Genomic DNA, 20,192 nt, shown 5'->3' with positions numbered 1-20,192 from the left:
AGGGGGCGAGATGAAGAGGAGGTAGTAAGGGAGTAGGAAATGCTAAATGTGCGGTTGGTAAGGTATGAGGAGATCCAAGATAGGGCGAGGTCTTTGACCCCAAAGGAAGAGAGGATCTGTAGTAGGAGGCAGTGATCAACTGTGTCGAAGGCAGAGGACAGGTCTAGAAGGAGGAGTATTATTATTCTTCTTATTATTATTATTATTATTTATTGTTATAGCGCCATTTATTCCATGGCGCTTTACATGTGAGGAGGGGTATACATAATAAAAACAAGTACGATAATCTTAAACAATACAAGTCATAACTGGTACAGGAGGAGAGAGGACCCTGCCCGCGAAGGCTCACAATCTACAAGGGATGGGTGAGAATACAGTAGGTGAGGATAGAGCTGGTCCTGCAGCGGTTTGGTTGATCGGTGGTCACTGCAGGTTGTAGGCTTGTCGGAAGAGGTGGATCTTCAGGCTCTTTTTGAAGGTTTCGATGGTAGGCGAGAGTCTGATGTGTTGTGGTAGAGGGTTCCAGAGTAGGGGTGATACGTGAGAGAAATCTTGTATACGATTGTGGGAAGAGGAGATAAGAGGGGAGTAGAGAAGGAGATCTTGTGAGGATCAGAGGTTGCGTGCAGGTAAGTACCGGGAGACCATGTCACAGATGTATGGAGGAGACAGATTGTAGATGGCTTTGTACGTCATGGTTAGGGTTTTGTAGTGGAGTCTCTGGGCAATGGGGAGCCAGTGAAGGGATTGACAGAGGGGAGAGGCCGGGGAATAGCAGGTGGATTAGTCGGGCAGCAGAGTTTAGAATAGATTGGAGGGGTGCAAGAGTGTTAGAAGGGAGGCCACAGAGCAGGAGGTTGCAGTAGTCAAGGCGAGAGATGATGAGGGCATGTACTAGGGTTTTTGCAGATTCTTGGTTGAGGAATGAACGGATTTGTGAAATATTTTTGAGTTGAAGTCGGCAGGAAGTGGAAAGGGCTTGGATATGTGGTTTGAAGGAGAGATCAGCGTCAAGGATTACCCCGAGGCAGCGAGCTTGTGGGACTGGGGAGAGTGGGCAGCCATGTACTGTAATGGATAGGTTCGTTGGGGGGGTCGCGTGAGATGGGGGAAAGATGATGAATTTTGCTTTGTCCATGTTAAGTTTCAGAAATCTAGCGGAGAAGGATAAAATAGTGGACAGACATTGAGGGATTCTGGTTAGTAGGGAGGTGATATCTGGTCCAGAGATGTAGATCTGTGTGTCATCAGCATAGAGGTGATACTGAAAGCCATGAGATTCTATGAGCTGTCCCAGGCCAAAGGTGTAAATGGAGAAGAGCAGGGGCCCAGGGACTGAACCTTGTGGGACTCCGACAGAAAGGGGGCGAGGTGAGGAGGTGGTGTGTGAGTGGGAGACGCTGAATGTCTGGTCTGAGTATAGAGAATTGTCTGTTAGCTTTGGCTGTAAGTAAGTCATTAGTAATTTTGGTCAGGGCAGTCTCAGTGGATTGGTGGGGACGGAAGCCAGATTGTAGGTTATCGAAAAGAGAGTTAGATGCAAAGTGAGAGGAAAGTTCAGCATGGACGTGCTGCTCAAGGAGTTTGGATGCAAATGGGAGCAAAGATATGGAGCGATAGCTGGACATAGCGCTTGGGTCAAGTGATGGCTTTTTGAGGATAGATGTGATTGTGGCATGTTTGAAAGCAATGGGGAAGGTACCAGAAGTTAGTGATAGGTTGAAGAGATGGGTTAGAGATGGGATTAGTGTGGTGGGGAGGTTGGGGAGGAGGTGGGAGATGGGATGGGGTCAAGTGCACAAGTGGTGAAGTGTGATTTGGAGAGAAGATGAGCTAGCTCCCCTTCAGTGATTTTGGAGAGGGAAGTTATGGGGTTTAGGCATTGGTCTGGTGTACAAAGGGGTTGTGGTGGTTTGACAACAAAGATTTGCCTTGTTTGGTCGATCTTATTTTTGAAGTGCGTGGCAAAGTCCTCGGCAACGATTAGGGAACTCGGAGGGGGCAGTGGTGGGCGGAGGAGGGAGTTAAAAGTGTTGAACAACTGTTTGGGGTTGTGGGATAAGGAAGATACGAGGGTTGTGAAGTAGGTCTGTTTAGCAGAGGTGAGAGCTGATTTGAATGTGAGTGTTGTTGTTTGAGTGCAGTGAAATCATTTTGAGAATGTGTTTTCTTCCAACGCCGTTCTGCAATTCTGGATACTTGCTGAAGCTTTTTAGTGATGTTATTGTGCCAGGGTTGTCTATTGGTTTGTCGCACTCTGCTATGCATGACAGGGGCGACCATGTCAATAGCTGATGCAAGAGTGGCATTGTAGAAAGCAGTGTCGTGGAGTGAGGATATGGATGCTAGTGGTAGGATAGAGTCAGAGAGTGTGTGGGTGTCTAGGTGTGCGAGGTTCCTGCGTGGGTGTGCATGTTGCTGGACATGGGTGACAGGTGAGGAGGACAGGGATGCGAGTAGATGGTGGTCAGATAGAGGGAGAGGTGAAGTTAGATAGGGAGCAGAAACGGGTGAAGACAAGGTCTAATGTGTGTCCGTCTGTGTGGGTGGCTGAGGAGGACCACTGAATAAGTCCAAAGGATAAAGTAAGGGACAGGAGTTTGGAGGCTGCTGACTGGTGGGTGTCAATGGGGATGTTGAAATCACCCATGATGATGGTGGGAATGTCAGCAGAGAGAAAGTGAAGGAGCCAGGTGGAGAATTGGTCAATAAAGGCAGTGGTCGGGCCCGGAGGTCGGTATATGACGGCCATTTGGAGGTTGTAGGGGGAGTAGATGCGGACAGTGTGGACTTCAAAAGAATGGAGGATAAGGAAGGGAAGAAGGGGGATTGGGTTAAAGGTACAGTTGGAAAAAAGGAGAAGGACCTCTCCTCCACCATGTTTATTGCCAGGGTGAGGAGTGTGGGTGAAGTGGAGGCCACCGTAACATAGTGCAGTGGGGGAGGCTGTGTCAGAGGATGTCAGCCATGTTTCGGTGATACCCAGAAAGAAAAGATTACGAGAGGTAAAGAGGTCGTGAATCACGTGGAGTTTATTGCAGATGGAGCGGGCATTCAATAGTGATCCAGAGAAAGGGTGCAGGGGGGTGGGCGTCATGGGCACAGATTTGAGGTGGGCAAGATTTTGGGTGTTTATATTGGGTTGGGAGTGGTAGGAGGGGGTAGTAATGGGAGGTATGAGCTGTGGGGGTCCAGGATTGGGAGATATGTCTCCAGCAGTGAGGAGAAGCAGAGAGAGACAGAGCAGGTGGGAGAAGGAGAGTGGGCTGCTTGATTTGTGTTTTATTAGGAGAGATCTGAGGTTGAGAAGCAGGTCAGCAGAGGAAGACAGGTGGGGAGGCAGGAGGGAAGGAGAGATTAATACTTGTTTAGAGGGTGCTGGGGTTTGGGGATAGCAAAGGAGGCTGAGGAGTAATGGAGCCAAAACTGTTAGAGCGTATGTCAGCATGATGAGCAAGTGTGGTGGAAAGGGAAAGAAATTTAGTACATTTATTAACAGTGGTTAGTCTTACTTTCTGTTCACTTCTGGTTCATTTCTGGCATATTTCTGCTGTCATATTTGCTGTTATCCTTCTAGAGACAGACCACGGTCCAGGCAGACCTGTGTCTCTGAATTTATAACAAGCTAAGTAGTGCACATGAAATAGGCCAGGTGTGATCAGGAGGGAGGAGCAGCAGGGGGACTGGTCACAGACACAGGACGGGATTATTTAGAAGTTAGAAGGGAAAATGCAAGGGGAAGTAGATCCAAATGGAAAGATAAAGCCAACTGTGTATTGGCATCAAGGAATTAAAATGAGAAAACATGCAGGGGAAGGAAAAAAAAACAAAAAAACAGTAGTAGCAGCCAGCAGACCTACCAGGAATAGCAGGGTGAGGAAGATCAGGAAAGTTGGGTGATGGGATTGGGGGTGCAGCCCATAGTAATGTATGTACACAATGACTGCACCAGCAGAATAGTGAGTGCAGCTCTGGAGTATAATACAGGATGTAGTCAGGATCAGTAATGTAATGTATGTACACAATTACTGCACCAGCAGAATAGCCAGTGCAGCTCTGAAGTATAATACAGGATGTAACTCAGGATGAGTACAGGATAGTAATGTAATGTATGTACACAGGGACTCTACTCTTGTAAATATAATGAAAATGTGAAATTATGTTCAGTGATGGACACACACTACTTTGCCTAAAGATATATATGATCAGCTTTAAGAATAATTGCTGAGGAAATTGTTGGACAAAAAAAGGGAACCTCTAAAATAAAAAAAACAACTCCAATCAATAAAAGAAAAATGTGGTAGCGATAACACAGTTTACATGGAGATAATTTATTTCGTGAGAACAAAAAGAGGAAGAGGACAGGATGCCACTAGAAGAGGATTGTGGAGACGTCAGAGTCCAGATTGCCGCTCTGGACTTGGAATGTCCTTGTTGTGGATTCTACATCAGATTGTAGATGTCCTAATAGCAGAGTATGTGTGTGAGTCACGTACAGAACATGGTCTCCGCTCACCCACCATGCCTTATAAGGATTCTCTCTATGATGAAGGAAATAGACAGCCCCCAATTGTGGATCTGCTGAAATTAACTATGGGGGTAATTCTAATACTGACACCCCTAAAACGTATTCTGTTAAAAAAACAGTACAGTATGGCCATGCTTAGAGATGTTTTTTGGAACAACGTTTCTCTTCCCATAGCCTTCATGATGGTTAAGATAACAAATTAATTAGCCATTTTCTACAAGACACACCAGGCTGCTTATTCCTGGCCCTACTGTGAACAGCCTGAGTTACCTAAACCTGCTCCCATGGCTCCAGCGTCTTTGTTCTTGTCTCCCATCGAGCACATCTGGGACATCATTGGTGATTACACAGGAGCTGTCAGCAGAGGATCTTGATGATTTGCCCAAGAACGTTTGCAGCACCTCCACTGTCGCAGGGCCGAGGGGTACCCGGTACCGGGCCTCTGAGTCTCTGCTCTGGGGTTGTCATGGTGGCTAGACCCGGCCCGTGACCCTGCTGAGGGGCACCCAAATAATAGGTGAGGATGGTGGTGGTGGTGCGGTGCAGTAAATAACGAGGACACCAGGTTGCAGTCTCTTTACCTCTTTACTGAAGGCTTCAGGGTCCTCAATCCGGAATACAGTTAACTGGGCTGCGCAAGCCTGGTCGGTCCGATGGCACCTCCAGAGTTCCCTTTGCAGGTGGAAATCTGTGCCTACCTGCTAGCGCTTGTGTGTTGTAGTCCTTCCCTGCTGAGCACCACGGGATAGTCCTCACAACTGTTGTGTCTGTTTCTCGTGTTCCCTCACAACTCGATTCTGATGTTCTTCCACGTCCCCCAGATCTTATGGTTAGGACGCACCCGTATGACGGGGAGGCTCGGAGCTATTCCGGGACTCTAGCGTTGCCCCACTCCTGTTGTTACCCCCCTGTGTCTTCCTAGGTCAATTGGGTGAGACAGCCCGCCTCTAACTGACCTGCCGTAGGTTTGAAGTTTGGCTTGGAGCTCTATACTTCCTCGGCGTTCCGGCCACAGGTATTGCGCCTCAATAGGATGTTGCCTCATCTTACAGCACGACTCCTACTGGTATTCTCCTTGTTGCGTTGATCTCGTTTCTCACTCAGCACAATAAACCTCGCTTCTTGTCCTTTCTTGGGGTACCGCCGCTATATCGTGCAGGCGCGGTCCCGTAACGTTCTCTCTGGTTGCTAGGCCTCTGTCAGGATCCCACCCCTGACAGGGACCCCTCTGAATCTTCCCCCTACAACACCCTCTGCCACAAGGTGTTGCCTGGTTCCAACCCAGTCAGCTTTCTTTTCTAACTTCCTGCCTAACCCCCAGTTTTACCAGATTGTGAGGAGTGGCCTAATGAAAAGAACCCTTAGCTCCCCCTGGAGGCCAGACTGTGAAATGTATTGGTGTCTGTGATACCTGGTCAGATGAACTCCTTCAGTGCCATCAGACGTACCATAGCCCCCCTTAGCGGCGGAGCCACAGTACTGCAACGACCAGGACTCTGAGGCGCTGCACATTCAGCCGCAGACCCTTTCTCAGATGACCGTTAATAACCTCAGTGATGGCAGACAAAGCTATAGGTGGCGGGATTTCTTCATGTGGCTCATACTCCAGACTGAATAATTCCAGATGTTATAAAAAATTTTGCATATAGTTCACTTGTCTTGATTTTGTGATTTTCATAATTCCAAAACTTCTGTTACAATTTCAATGAGTGAGTATGTATTACAAGGAAAGACAGATTAGAGTCAAGGGTGATTATCTAGTTGTACTGCGGCAGTCAACAGAGAAAGACGATTTCCTCGATCAGATCTATAGTAACCCATACAAAAAAAAAATGGCGTTCACCATGTGGAATAAATATCAAGAACTGTTATAAAAATCTTGTTTTTAGTTTATACCCTAAGTTATCATTCTCTCAGTTTAGCTTGACCAGATATCACCTCTCTACTAACCAGAATCCCTCAATGTCTGTCCGCTATTTCATCCTTCTTCTCCACTAGATTTCTAAAACTTAATAAGGACAAAACAGAATTCATCATCTTTTCCCCCATCTCACGCGACCCCCCCCCCCCCCCCAAACGGACCTATCCATTATAGTAAACGGCTGCCCACTCTCCCCAGTCCCACAAGCTCGCTGCCTCGGAGTAATCCTTGACACTGATCTCTACTTCAAACCACATATCCAAGCCCTTTCCACTTCCTGCCACCTTCAATTCAAATATTTCACGGATCCGTACATTCCTAAACCAAGAATCTGCAAAAACCCTAGTCCATGCCATCATCATCTCTCGCCTTGACTACTGCAACCTGCTGCTCTGTGGCCTCCCCTCGAACACTCTCGCACTCCTCCAATCTATTCTAAACTCTGCTGCCCGACTAATCCACCTGTCCCCCCGCTATTCCCCAGCCTCCCCTCTGTAAATCCCTTCACTGGCTCCCCATTGCCCAGAGACTCCACTACAAAACCCTAACCATGACGTACAAAGCCATCCACAACCTGTCTCCTCCATACATCTGTGACCTCGTCTCCCGGTACTTACCTGCACGCAACCTCCGATCCTCACAAGATCTCCTTCTCTACTCCCCTCTTATCTCCTCTTCCCACAATTGTATACAAGATTTCTCTCATGCATCACCCCTACTCTGGAACCCTCTACCACAACACATAAGACTCTCACCATCGAAACCTTCAAAAGGAACCTGAAGACCCACCTCTTCTGACAAGCCTACAACCTGCAGTAACTGCCGATCGACCAAACCGCTGCACGACCAGCTCTACCCTCACCTACTCTATCCTCACCCATCCCTTGTAGATTGTGAGCCCTTGCGGGCAGGGTCCTCTCTCCTCCTGTACGAGTCATGACTTGTATTGTTCAAGATTATTGTAGTTGTTTTTATTATGTATACCCCTCGTCACATGTAAAACGCCATGGAATAAATGGCGCTATAATAATAATAATCTGCCCCAATATGTTAGAAAATTGTGCTGGTAAAGCTACATTTACACCGCCTGTTATGTGTGGAAAAAACTGACATCACATTGGCAGCACTTGGATCGATGGTATTCAATTGGGCTGATCAGATGATCATTTTCTTCTTTGAGCCGAAAGTCTGCGTGAAAACAAACTGCAGCATGCACTAGTTTCGCCCATATTTTGGATGAAACATGAAAGTGAATTGCCTCGTCGGGGGTTCCACCCAAAATCCTGCTTGTCAGGGCTTCAATGGTAACCTGGCCCCAGTTGACCATACACCAATGCTCGTTTGGCCAATCGTTATTTCTCCTGATTGCCCCATACGCACAAACAAGTTTTCAAAGAGGAAAGTGCAAAAGGGGAGAAAGATGGTGCAAGGGGGCACTATACAGATGATCAGCTAGATGAGCAGGTCAAGCTTTAGTTATATTTTTCTGCTCAAGCTGGACAGTGTCCCTGCAATGCACAATTTACAGTGACAAGGAATTTTATTCTCGTCTTTAAACAGGAAGTAACTAAGAAAAATTACTGTGAAATGGGCTAATGATGCTGATAAGAATCCGCACTCCCCTTTCAAAAACAAGCAATGCTGCATACCATTCAGAGGAGCCAGAGGTTCTGGGTAATGATAAAGTGTGTTTTTTTTTCACATGCCTAGAACATACTGGATTACATTTAAGAGGGACTTGCCAGCTCTCCTGGCTTGTCTGCTTTAGTAAATTCTTGTTTTCTCTGTGAACTAACAATCCAGAAGCATTCTTTCTTAGATTGTGACATTCCTCCTAGAAATTTATAAATGAATTGCCAACTGGGTGTTACTGGTGAAATGACACACCCCTTTGACAAGAGGAACGGTAACACCCATTGGATAACTTCTGAATGCAAAGGAAAGAAACAACACAGAGTTCTAAGAAAAGATGATACGGAATTGTCATATTATGGGGCTGGATGTAATGCGGTCACATTTTATTCCATCCTTTATATTACTGTCATACCAAGTGTTTTCTACAGGGAAAATAATGTGCTATTACAAGGTCATGTGCAATTTTTTTTTTTCACTTAGGAAGTCATTGTGATTGCTTTGAAGACCTTGTACAGTAGGTTACCACATTCTCTTCAATGTGTAGCCCAGGTCTCGGGCTAAATTCACAATAGGCATCATCTGCGTTTTCACAGTATCAGCAAAGTCTGAGATTTCAGAAATCTCATGCACACAGCGTGTATTTTTTGTCTTCAGGGTTTTGTGCTTTGCATGTTTTTTTTGCACAATGGAGCAAATATCACTTCTTTCAGGGTTTCTGGTGCATTTTTTTCAGCTTTTTTCACCCACTGAAATGAATGGTGGTGAAAAAAACACACCAAAAACGCAGATATCAGGTTTTTCTGCTCGTTTTGTGCCAAAACCTGATTCCATAAAATAGGACACTTTTTTTATTTCAACACTAAACTTTATCAGCACGCACAAGAGACAAATATAGCGTGCGAAAACTGCAGCAAAAAAAAAAAGCAAGGAAAACAGGTTGGGTTTTTTTTCTGTGGCTTCTTTCCTGCCAAGAGATCAGGTTTGGAAAAAAAGCCTAGTGTGAACTTACCCTAATGCTGATTTTCAGTTAAAGTTTATAAATTGCCACTAATAATGAGCGAGCGTGCTCAGTAGTCGATCGAATATCGCGGGTGCTTGAGTGCCATGTAGAGAGACTCGATTAGAGTTCTGAGCACTCGAGAATTTCACTGCTCGATCATCGCTAATAATCGCAAAGTTTTCTAGTGTGCATTCTACATGAAGTTGTTGGTCAATGGACTGTTTCTCCAAATAATGAAGGTCATAGAATGACTCCGCTATACATGGGACAAGGAGATCTATGAGAGGACGCATTGTAGGATACTAAGAAAATCAGACGAGTAACCCGAATAACTGAAGATCTGCCTGGAAACATTTGAATGGCGTTTATTGTTTGACTCCCACTCAATATTGAATCAGTGGCGTCAACTAATATTACACCATCAGTCTGCCTGACTATATGAATAGAAATTGAAAGCCTCGGTGTATAAGAAGTGTCTGGAAAAGAAGAGGGACAACAAGTATGACCAAAATGACAGCTCCAGTGATTGATAATCATTAATATTAGGCTCTCAAATCGCAAGTCTATCTGGTGATATTTGAAGCAAAATTAATTCCCAAAGGGTTGTTTTAGGAAGATCTTTTCCTTTTTTTTTTTCTTAATAGCGCCACTCTTGCCAATGGGTTTTGTCTGGTATTGTAGCACAGCCCCATTGACTTAAATCGGGTTGAGCTGCAATTCCAGATACAGTATATAGAGAAAACAGTCACTATTTCTGGATTTTAAAAAAAAATTGACACTTGTTTTTCTAATCTTTAAAAATGGAAAAATAATTTTCGCCTTGTTCTGTACAGAAACTCTCCTTTTGTATATGAAAGTTTTCTAAAACCATGAATATACCAATGGAAAAAAATAGATTGTGGTTTAAAAATGCTTCACCTGATCCTGCACTGGTGCAGTTTTAGGCGGTTATATAATTTATTTCTGGAGATTATTATTGTATTGATGGCTGGACCGTACAATACAAGCAATTGTTACCATCCACTTTTCGTGTCTCCCCTCTTTCTTCATAGATTGTAAACTTGTGAGCAGCAGAGACCTCCCTCTTCTTGGTATCTGTTGATTTATGTGATTTATTGTTGTTGTCTGTACAAGTCCCCTCTAAAATGTGAAGTGCTGCGGAATATGTTGGTGCTATAGAAATACAATAATAATAATAATAATTAAAATATTTTATTTGTTGTTAATAATATAAATAATAATAATGTATTATTATTATTATATAGGGCTTGACAGTTGTGTTTTTGTTATTTATTTGTGTAGTTCCTCTATGGTTGTAGATTTTTTTTACCGACACAAGGACCTTTCATGGCCAGGGCTTAACTGTAATCTCCAGTATGTGGGCACAGTGAAAATGGAAAATAGCAGCTTTGCTTGACAAAGGCAGGCTGCTATTAATGACATAGATGGGGAACAGGCAGGGCATTTGCTTTGTGTGCCGGGTTTTAGGGCAAAAGGCTGTAAAATGATAGTCTAATATATAAATATCAGGCCAATACAGAATATATAATGATTTTTCAAAACGTAAAAGATTTTGGAAAATGAAGGAAAAGGCAATTTGTTCCCAAATCATATCCAAATGGGAACCATTGGATAAATATTCAATGCCTGGTGTTAAGCTTAAAAGGACATTTGGAAGGAACATTGTTACATTGTGTCTATCAAGTCAGCTGCTCTTAGCCAATCAATGTATTGAGAGTATTCTCAGCAATGCTGATTGGCTGAGACTAACTGGTGGAGTTCTCACAATACTTTTCCCAAATGTTCTTTTCAGCTGGATGCTCGACATAGTAACCAGCTCCTCCCAAACTCTTCTGAGAGTTGCTTAGTCAGAGATACCCGCGCTTTACTGAACCTAGTGGCTAATGGAATTTTGGTAAACATTCTAAGTATGCATACGGGCCCAATCTGCTACTTACGGCGAGCCATTGGGCCTTTTGGCTCCTGCTGGTTTTATTTTTTATGGTCAACAATTTATATGTGGAAGCCGTCTACTTGCGTTTTTTTTTTTTTTTTTACAGGTAAATTCCCGAAGGCCAGTCTCACACGTCCAGATAATTCCGGTACCGGAAAAATCGGTACCGGAGTTATCCGTGTCCGTGTGTCCGTGTGCTCACGTGGCACATCAGTGTGGCACACGTGCGGCAGCCTTGTGCCGCCCGTGTGCCGACTGGGTACCACACGGACCGTGCAGGAGACAGTGCTAGAGATAAGCGCTGTCCCCTGCATCTGGTGCTGAAGTCAGAATTAATTCCTTCTGTCCAGCAGCGTTCGCTGCTATGGGAGGTGGAGCCGCATATTCATCACTGTAATGAGCGGCACCACGTGACCGCTCATACAGGAAGGGCTGCGATGCTGAGAGGAAGCATCGAGGGAGCCGGGTGAGTATTTTATTTCCAGCGGGCGGGCGCACAGGGGGTGGGAGGGGGTGGTGACAAGGATCTTTATTTTAAACACAAAAAAAATTTTCATTCCTTCTCTCCAGCGAACGCTGCTGGAGAGAAGAAACGAATGGCGGCTTCAGCACCACGCTGGGGGGACAGCACTTACTGTAGCGCTGTCTCCTGCACGGCACACGGACTGCCCACGGACAGCATCCGTGTGCGGTACGTGTTTTACACGGACCCATTGACTTTAATGGGTCCGTGTGATCCGTGCGCTCCCACGAACACTGACATGTCTCCGTGTTTTTCAAACGGACACACGGTCCGTGAAAACACGCTGACGTGCAGAGACACATTGATTTTAATGTGTCTACGTGTGTCAGTGTCTCCGGTACGTGAGAAAACTGACACCACACGTACCGGAGCCACTGACGTGTGAAACCGGCCTAATGAGGTGATTTGAAAAGTTTCATAACTTTCCATGTGGGACAAAATTTATAAAAAAATAAAATAAAATTGAAAGTTTAGTTACTCTTGTATCTAAAGAAATGAAGCCTTACCCCATGTATGTCCCAAAAACTATACGTTTGGAGTGTAGTATGAAGGCTGAGTGGGTGCAGGATGTCATAGGGAATATTAGGATTATTATTGGGCAGAATGGCAAAATGAGCAATTGCAAGTACACAGTGCTATATAATGTGATGAATGCAATATATTAAGAGGATAAAACTTTTGATGGGAGTGCTAAAGAGTAAGTAAACTTTTTAAAACTTTCATGTTTTACTGCCCTTCCAACTGCAATCATATGGGTGGGGGTCCAGGTAGTGAGATGCCCATCCATCCCTGAAACCCCTTTTCCCAACAGATGCACAGTTCAAGTGACAGTCGCACACAGAGCACGGTACAGATTCATTAGACACAGAGGCTTTGTAGCCTATTCTTTCTACTGAATCCATACTCCATTCTGTGCGCGCAGTCAAGAGTTGCATGCTCCTATCGTCCGAGCGGCACACTTGGATAAGTTTTTTTCAGTGATCAGTGGAGGTCATAGAATGCGGAACTTCAACCATCTACTTTTAATTGAAAGAGCAGTAAAATCTAAAAAAAAAATGTTGTAAAAGTTTTACTTACTTTTTAATATGCAAATTGCCTCTTCTGAGAAAAAGAGGACTTACTTTTTAAAAATAGTAAAAAAAAAAAGTGCATTTTACACCAGGGTACTACCAGGAAGAATCACATAAAAAATGATTACAGTATTTGCAAAACATTTACAGGAATTTTCAGGTCACTAAACCTGAATTTTTACATTCCTACAATTAAAGTTGCATGTGACCATGGAGTGTGCATTCATCATAGATTGTTTTACTGAACGGAACGCTGTTGTGTGTGTATATCTACTATATAATTGTCTAAGGGTCACTTCGGTCTTTCTGTCTGTCTTTCTTTCTGTCTGTCACGGATATTCATTGGTCGCGGCCTCTGTCTGTCATGGAATCCAAGTCGCTGATTGGTCGTGGCAAAACGCCCACGACCATTGCCACGACAATCAGCGACGCGCACAGTCCGGAAGAAAATGGCCGCTCCTTACTCCCCGCACTCAGTGCCCGGCGCCCGCATACTCCCCTCCGATTACCGCTCACACAGGGTTAATGGGTAACGGACCGCGTTATGCCGCAGGTAACGCACTCCGTAACCGCTGCTATTAACCCTGTGTGCCCCCAATTTTTTACTATTGAGGCTGCCTATGCAGCGTCAATAGTAAAAAAATGTAATGTTAAAAATAATAAAAAAACAAAAAACCTGCTATACTCACACTCTGTAGTCCGCCGAGCCTCTCGCGCCGGCCGCCATCTTCCGTTCACGGCAATGCATTGTGAAATTACCCAGAAGACTTAGCGGTCTCGCAAGACTGCTAAGTCTTCTGGGTAATTTCGCAATGCATCCTGGGAACGGAAGATGGCAGCCGGCAGCGCGAGCGGCTCGGCGGAGATTCAGTGGATCCCAAGCGTCGGTAACCGCTTCCTGGATCCAGGCGCCAACGGAAGGTGAGTATATAACTATTTTTTATTTTAATTATTTTTTTTTTAACGGGGATATCCTGCCCACATTGCTATATACGTGGGCTGCGCAATGTCCAACGTGGGCTGCGCAATGTCCAACGTGGGCTGCGCAATGTCCAACGTGGGCTGCGCAATGTCCAACGTGGGCTGCACAATGTCCAACGTGGGCTGCGCAATGTACTGCGTTGGCTGCGCAATGTACTGGGCTATACACTACGCATACATATTCTAGAATACCCGATGCGTTAGAATCAGGCCATCTAGTAATCTTATAAGAGTATATAACTTTAGAATCCATACAAATGCTTGGGTGGTGTTCAGATGAATTAGAGCTGATTTTGTCACTGTCCAACATAAACCCTTTAACTTCATGAGTAGTGTTGAGCGATACCGTCCGATACTTGAAAGTATCGGTATCGGAAAGTATCGGCCGATACCGGCAAAGTATCGGATCCAATCCGATACCGATACCCGATACCAATACAAGTCAATGGGACTCATGTATCGGACGGTATCCCTGATGGTTCCCAGGGTCTGAAGGAGAGGAAACTCTCCTTCAGGCCCTGGGAACCATATAAATGTGTAAAAGAAAGAATTAAAATAAAAAATATCGCTATACTCACCTCTCCGACGCAGCCGGGACTTCAGCGAGGGAACCGGCAGCGTTGTTTGTTTAAAATTCGCGCTTTTACTTGGTTACGTGAATTCCCGGCTTGTGATTGGTCAGGGCGGCCATGTTGCCGGGACGCGGACCAATCACAGCAAGCCGTGACGAAATTACGTCACGGCTTGCTGTGATTGGTCCGCGTCCCGGCAACATGGCCGCCATTAACCAATCACAGCAAGCCGTGACGTAATTTCGTCACGGCTTACTGTGATTGGTCCGCGTCCCGGCAACATGGCGCCGTGACCAATCATAAGCCGGGACGTCACTGGAGGCTGGACACGCGCGCTTTTTAAAAAGCGCGCAAGTCCAGCCTCCCGTGACATCACGGCTTGTGATTGGTTAATGGCGGCCATGTTGCCGGGACGTGGACCAATCACAGCAAGCCGTGACGTAATTTCGTCACGGCTTGCTGTGATTGGTCCGCGTCCCGGCAACATGGCCGCCCTGACCAATCACAAGCCGGGAATTCACGTAACCAAGTAAAAGCGCGAATTTTAAACAAACAACGCTGCCGGTTCCTTCGCTGAGGTCCAGGCTGCGTCGGAGAGGTGAGTATAGCGATATTTTTTATTTTAATTCTTTCTTTTACACATTTTTACATTAATGTTGTTTCGATACCGATACCCGATATCACAAAAATATCGGATCTCGGTATCGGAAATTCCGATACAGCAAGTATCGGCCGATACCCGATACTTGCAGCATCGGAATGCTCAACACTATTCATGAGTTATCTCGTAAAGTTCAAGACTCCTATTTGTCAGTGTTTGGGTTTTCTTTGGCAGAAAACTGAAATATTGCAAAATTTTTGTATTTTTACACCATTCCTGGTCAGCTCCTCCAACATTTTTTTTAATATCGGGCAGAGCTAAGCTAGGAGGGGTGTAACTGAACACCGCCAACAAATACACCATATTTTATTCCGTAAAAGTAGCATACATTTATACATTTGGACTTTTCTTGTGGAGGTGCATGCCATTTTACAAATGAAAACGGATTGTCGCACTGAGACATTGCCTTTACATTAATGCTGCAGGTTTCCTTACTTTTCTATAGATCTGTATCACAATGAAATATTGCTGTATCTGTATAACTCTTGAAGAACACTTATACATTTGTGGCAGATCTGAGTTTGTAATTTGGCTTAACACATAATGAAGTCATAATCCATTGTGTTGCATGAGGCTAAAATTATTCCATCGTGTTATTTTAAAGCATTCCTATCGTTTCACACAAAAGTGAGGTCTTGAGCCCTCATCCTCATAAGTTAAATCTGTTTTAGTGCGTGTACAAGTCTAATATGTTCTGGAATGATCTTGATACTCCACTTCCCATCCACTCAACTTTAAAGGCTGTTTGATCTTCATCAGCTTTCTGCAAGCACTATAGGTGCTGGATCGTGCTTTCCCTTATCAGTATTCATGGACTGCCTGCTCTTAACTGAATGACCGCTTCTCTGTTTCTTGAGTTGAGTCAACTTTAATCCATGTCAACTGGCTGCAAGTGTGATTTAGTTATTGCCAACACCAGTTAGGTGCCACAGGTAAGTTACAGGTGCTGTTAATTACACAAATTAGAGAAGCATCACATGATTTTTCGAACAGTGCCAATACTTTTGTCCACCCCCTTTTTTATGTTTGGTGTGGAATTATATCCAATTTGGCTTTAGGACAATTCTTTTTGTGTTTTTTCATTTAAGACAAATTAAATGAAGATAATAATAACAAAGAATTTGTGATCTGCAATCATCTTCAGGAAGAAACTGAGTATTATCTGACAGAATTGCAGGGGTGTGAATACTTTTGGCCACAACTGTAATGGCTGCCATTACTTCACACTACACTGAGGGGATCACTGCTTGAGACTGTGATAAGGAGGGAAATGGTGACTGAGCAGGATGTAGGAGAAAAGAGGGAAGTGACAGAACAGGAAAATAAATAATCAATGTGATTGTGACTCATCAGAGCTATCCAGTGGTCACTATAGAGTAAATGGCTCATAATGGACACAGAGCTGCTGTAACGGGATCAGAAAGTGGTACCGCACATGATAGGCTTAGATTCAGTGGCTCAGTAGTCAGGATCACAAGACTGGTCTAGATAAATGACCCAATAGACAGTATATGGCACAAATAAGCTTTCGATAAATTAGATTAGCTGACAGTATCACACATGTTAGGATTAGATGCATGGTCTAGTATCACACATGGCAGGCTTAGTCACTGGATCATCAGTAAGTACAACACATTGAAAGACCTAAATGCACTGGATCACTCAGTATCACAGATTATATACAGGTCTTCGATACAGGGGATCAGTAGACAGTATCACGCAATTGGTCTAGATACATCACGGCTCAACAGGCAGTGTGACAAAAGTAAGGTGCAGATACATTGTATTACCAAACTGTATCACACGCGCTATGCTTAGGTAGATTGGCACTTTAGACTGTCTCTCATGTGATACGATTAGATGTATGACCCAAGCAGTATACCATATTTTAGGCTTAGATGCACTGGATCAGCGGACAGCATCTCATTGTGATAAGCTTTAATACACTGATCAGCCAGACAATATCATACATGAGTTTATATATACTGGATATAATATAGTAAATGATGGGCTTAAAAACACAGCTCTCCGAACAGTATCACACAATACACTTATAATATCTAATGTGATGAGCTGATTAATTAACACAAGATAGGCTTAGATACAACAGTTCAGCAGCACTCTGTCCCTGGAGATTGTTATATTGTAATGTCATGTAATCCTGATCATTCAGTGCACAGCTATGGCAGTACCGCCCTTTATTGTATCCATAGAGCATCTTTGTAGCCCTATCTGATGCTCCTTTATGATAATGAGAAGTGTTATTGATCACATTTTGCTAACTCTCATGTATTCTTATTTTCCAGGTGGTGTCGTCCTGTGATGGTAAGCAGCAGACGCCTCTTTTATATACTTTTTCCTTCTTATCCATCTTGGAGTGCTGTGGAGCCACCTAGTGGCCAAATTAATGTAATTTACACATTTCTGTAGGTTGTTGGATCTCACTAATTTATTGGCCAAAGGTTGATGGTGCTATGTGTGATTGGCGTACATAGATAGGGTCCGGACGCATTTTAACATAAGAAAAAAAAAAAACTTGTTTAAGTTCAGGCACCTCAAATTTGCAGTGTAGTTTCAGACTGTTAATAACATGATGACCATATCGGTCCCGTGTATTCAGTCAGTAACTATGGAATCACATAGGTTTGCATGGGAGCTGTACACACAAAATACAGATTTTGTTTTCAATTAAAACCATTTGTAAAGTTTTAATTTTTCACTATGGCTGATGATATATTTGCTTTACAGAAATACCTGAATGCCAAATAATCAGCATCCAGGCGACCACCTCCCAGATCACCATCACTGGACTGACAGCAGGATTCTTCCTGCAGAATATAACTGAAATGAATGGCACCATAATTCTGGCATCCGATAATAGCTGGAATAACACATCACTCATGAGCTTTGTGTCTGGTACACAGTATGTGATCTACTATGGGAACGACACAATCAGCTGCTGCCACAACGTCACCACCAGTAAGTATGAGGTCGCTGCTCTCATGAATTGTCTGGATCCAGGTTGCATTTGTTCTGCTTGCAGTTCACTTTTTTGTGTTACTATTTTATGCTGTCATATGAACATAAACCTCACCGTTGGGGTACGTTATGTTTGCGTCATTTGACTGTGTGCTATTAAAAATTTTACTGATTCCGGAAAAGTTTGTAGCTAACGAATATGGCGAACATTACATATTTCCTTATTGCCGCCCCCATTCACAATGATTTTAAAAGATGACAACATGTTGATCATCGACACAGTCTGCATGGAAAAGTTGCAAATTTGTTTAATTACAGTGGATCAAATTTGTGTGCTGATCCAGTGACAGAAATCAAGAGTTCCTGAAAAATCCAATTTCCTGAAATAATCCACATCCGGTGGACATACCCTTAGGATATGTTCACAATGAGTTCCTGATGCATCACATCAATTTAGCCAAAATTCTGGCATAAATCGATTTGAAAAGCTTTCAGACCAGCTTCTCCCAGCTTTGCTGAAATCTCACTCCAGTCTCTCATTGACAGAAACTGGAGTGTGATTTCTGGCAAGGCGCACGCCACTCGTTGGACGTTCCTGATTCAGTAAGAAGCTTGCTCGTTTTAATGAATCAGGAGCCTCTGACTCCTACATGCCGCCTTGAACAAAACTTCAAGTTTTTGAGTAGGATTTTGGAGAGTTTCTGCTCAGTTTTTGCACCAAAAACTCCTAAAAAAAAAAAATATGTAGGACTACCACTGGACTTGATGACAGAAGAGGGCCACTCTGAGTTTAGGGGTGCATGTGGTTTATTATGAAATGGTCACTTTAATAAGCTTTATGGTTCTAATTTATTTAATTTTTTTTTTTACTTCAGAACCATTATCTGTGAAATCTCTGCAGATCGGCGCTATGACTTCATATTCTGTATCTCTGACCTGGAGCCAACCTGATGAGTATCAAACGTCATACAGCTACAGAGTCCAGACCAATGTCACCTCATCATCCACAATGGTGAATAATACAATAGTGACAAGTGACTCAGCGACAATAATGAATCTGACACCAGGAGAAACATATACATTCCTGGTCTATACAAGAGCTGCCGATAACATCACTGAATCAGATCCGGTGTCTAATACGGCCTGCACAGGTGAGGATAGCATGACTGTAAACTATGATATCCCCGTCATTAAAGTAATTAAAAAAATAATTATCCTATACAATGTATGACAGAAAATATTATAGAGATTGAAATTTGAATTTCCTTTTTTCAGTTGCCTTTCTCCTACAAAAAAATGCAGTAAAAAGTGACCAAAACATCATTCATAACCCAAAATGGTATCAATAAACACCATAACTCAAATCACTAAAAAACAAGCTTTCACACAGGTCCATCAATGGAAGAATAAAAAAAGTTACGTGTCTGAGAAAATGGCAGCACAAATAAGTTTTCTTTATTTTCTGCTCTGGAATTCAGCATTTCTCTTAACCACTAAAATATAATATATATATGTTAGTAAAAAAAAAAAAAATAAGAATCACGCTGCCCGGTCACGAACTCCATAAAAAAAACCCCCAAAACAATGGCAAAATTGTTTTTTTCACCCTTTCACTACATTTTGAATTTTTTGTTTATATAATTTTTCAGTTTATTTTATGGTATAGTAAATGGTGTAATTCAAAACTACAAGCCCTCATACAGCTATGGGGAAGGGAAAACAAAAACGTTATGGATCCTGGAAGAAGGGAGGGACAAAAGTGCAAAAATGGAACAATCACAAAGTCTTTAAAGGGATAAAGAGAAGGGAATAAAATAAGTGCTGGTTAGTCGAACTGCTGACAAGTTCCTGGATGGGTGATTGCTGGGTGCAGTAGTACAGCAGAGATTGTTCTAGAACAGTGTTTCCCAAACTCCAGTCTTTGTGGCGCCAAAGTCACGTTTTCAGGATTTCTATATTGTTGCACAGGTGAGATAATTCCTGATGCCTTGATGATACTTCCATCACCTGTGCAAAACTAAGAAAATCCTGATAACATGACATGTTGGGGTTGTGAGGGCCGGAGATTAGGAAACCCTGATCTAGAAGGTTCTGTCAGCTTCTCATAGAAGGAAAAGAAAGCTAATCCCCCCCCCCCCTTCCCCTCAGCCAAAAGAACATTTCTTTATCGCTTCATTGGGGGACACAGATAACCGTGGGTGTATGCTGCTGCTGCTGCTAGGAGGCTGACACTATGCAAAACAGGAAAAGAACAATAGCCCCTCCCCGGCAGTATACACCCACCAACAGGCACTGAGCACCTAAGTTTGTGCTTAGTGTCTGTAGGAGGCGGACTTGGATCTCCCAGATCCGCATCTAATCATTTCTT

General features: G+C 43.6%; 1 protein-coding gene across 3 annotated transcripts in view; it reads left to right on the top strand.

Annotated features, from left to right (window-relative positions):
• The window catches only part of LOC143806509 (uncharacterized), a 236,519-nt gene that overhangs the window by 13,494 nt on the left and 202,833 nt on the right, over positions 1-20,192 (top strand). For all 3 annotated transcript variants that reach the window (XM_077287123.1, XM_077287125.1, XM_077287124.1), the window contains exons 2-4: positions 17,152-17,170; positions 17,594-17,824; positions 18,700-18,975. In XM_077287123.1, the coding sequence (XP_077143238.1) occupies positions 17,152-17,170; positions 17,594-17,824; positions 18,700-18,975 (526 nt within the window). The remainder of the gene's footprint in view (positions 1-17,151; positions 17,171-17,593; positions 17,825-18,699; positions 18,976-20,192) is intronic.

The sequence above is a fragment of the Ranitomeya variabilis genome, chromosome 2 (assembly GCF_051348905.1).
Source record: "Ranitomeya variabilis isolate aRanVar5 chromosome 2, aRanVar5.hap1, whole genome shotgun sequence".
Classification (NCBI taxonomy): Eukaryota; Metazoa; Chordata; class Amphibia; order Anura; family Dendrobatidae; genus Ranitomeya; species Ranitomeya variabilis.
The sequence above is the reverse complement of the archived record's forward strand: the minus strand, read 5'-3'. Positions and strand labels throughout refer to the sequence as shown.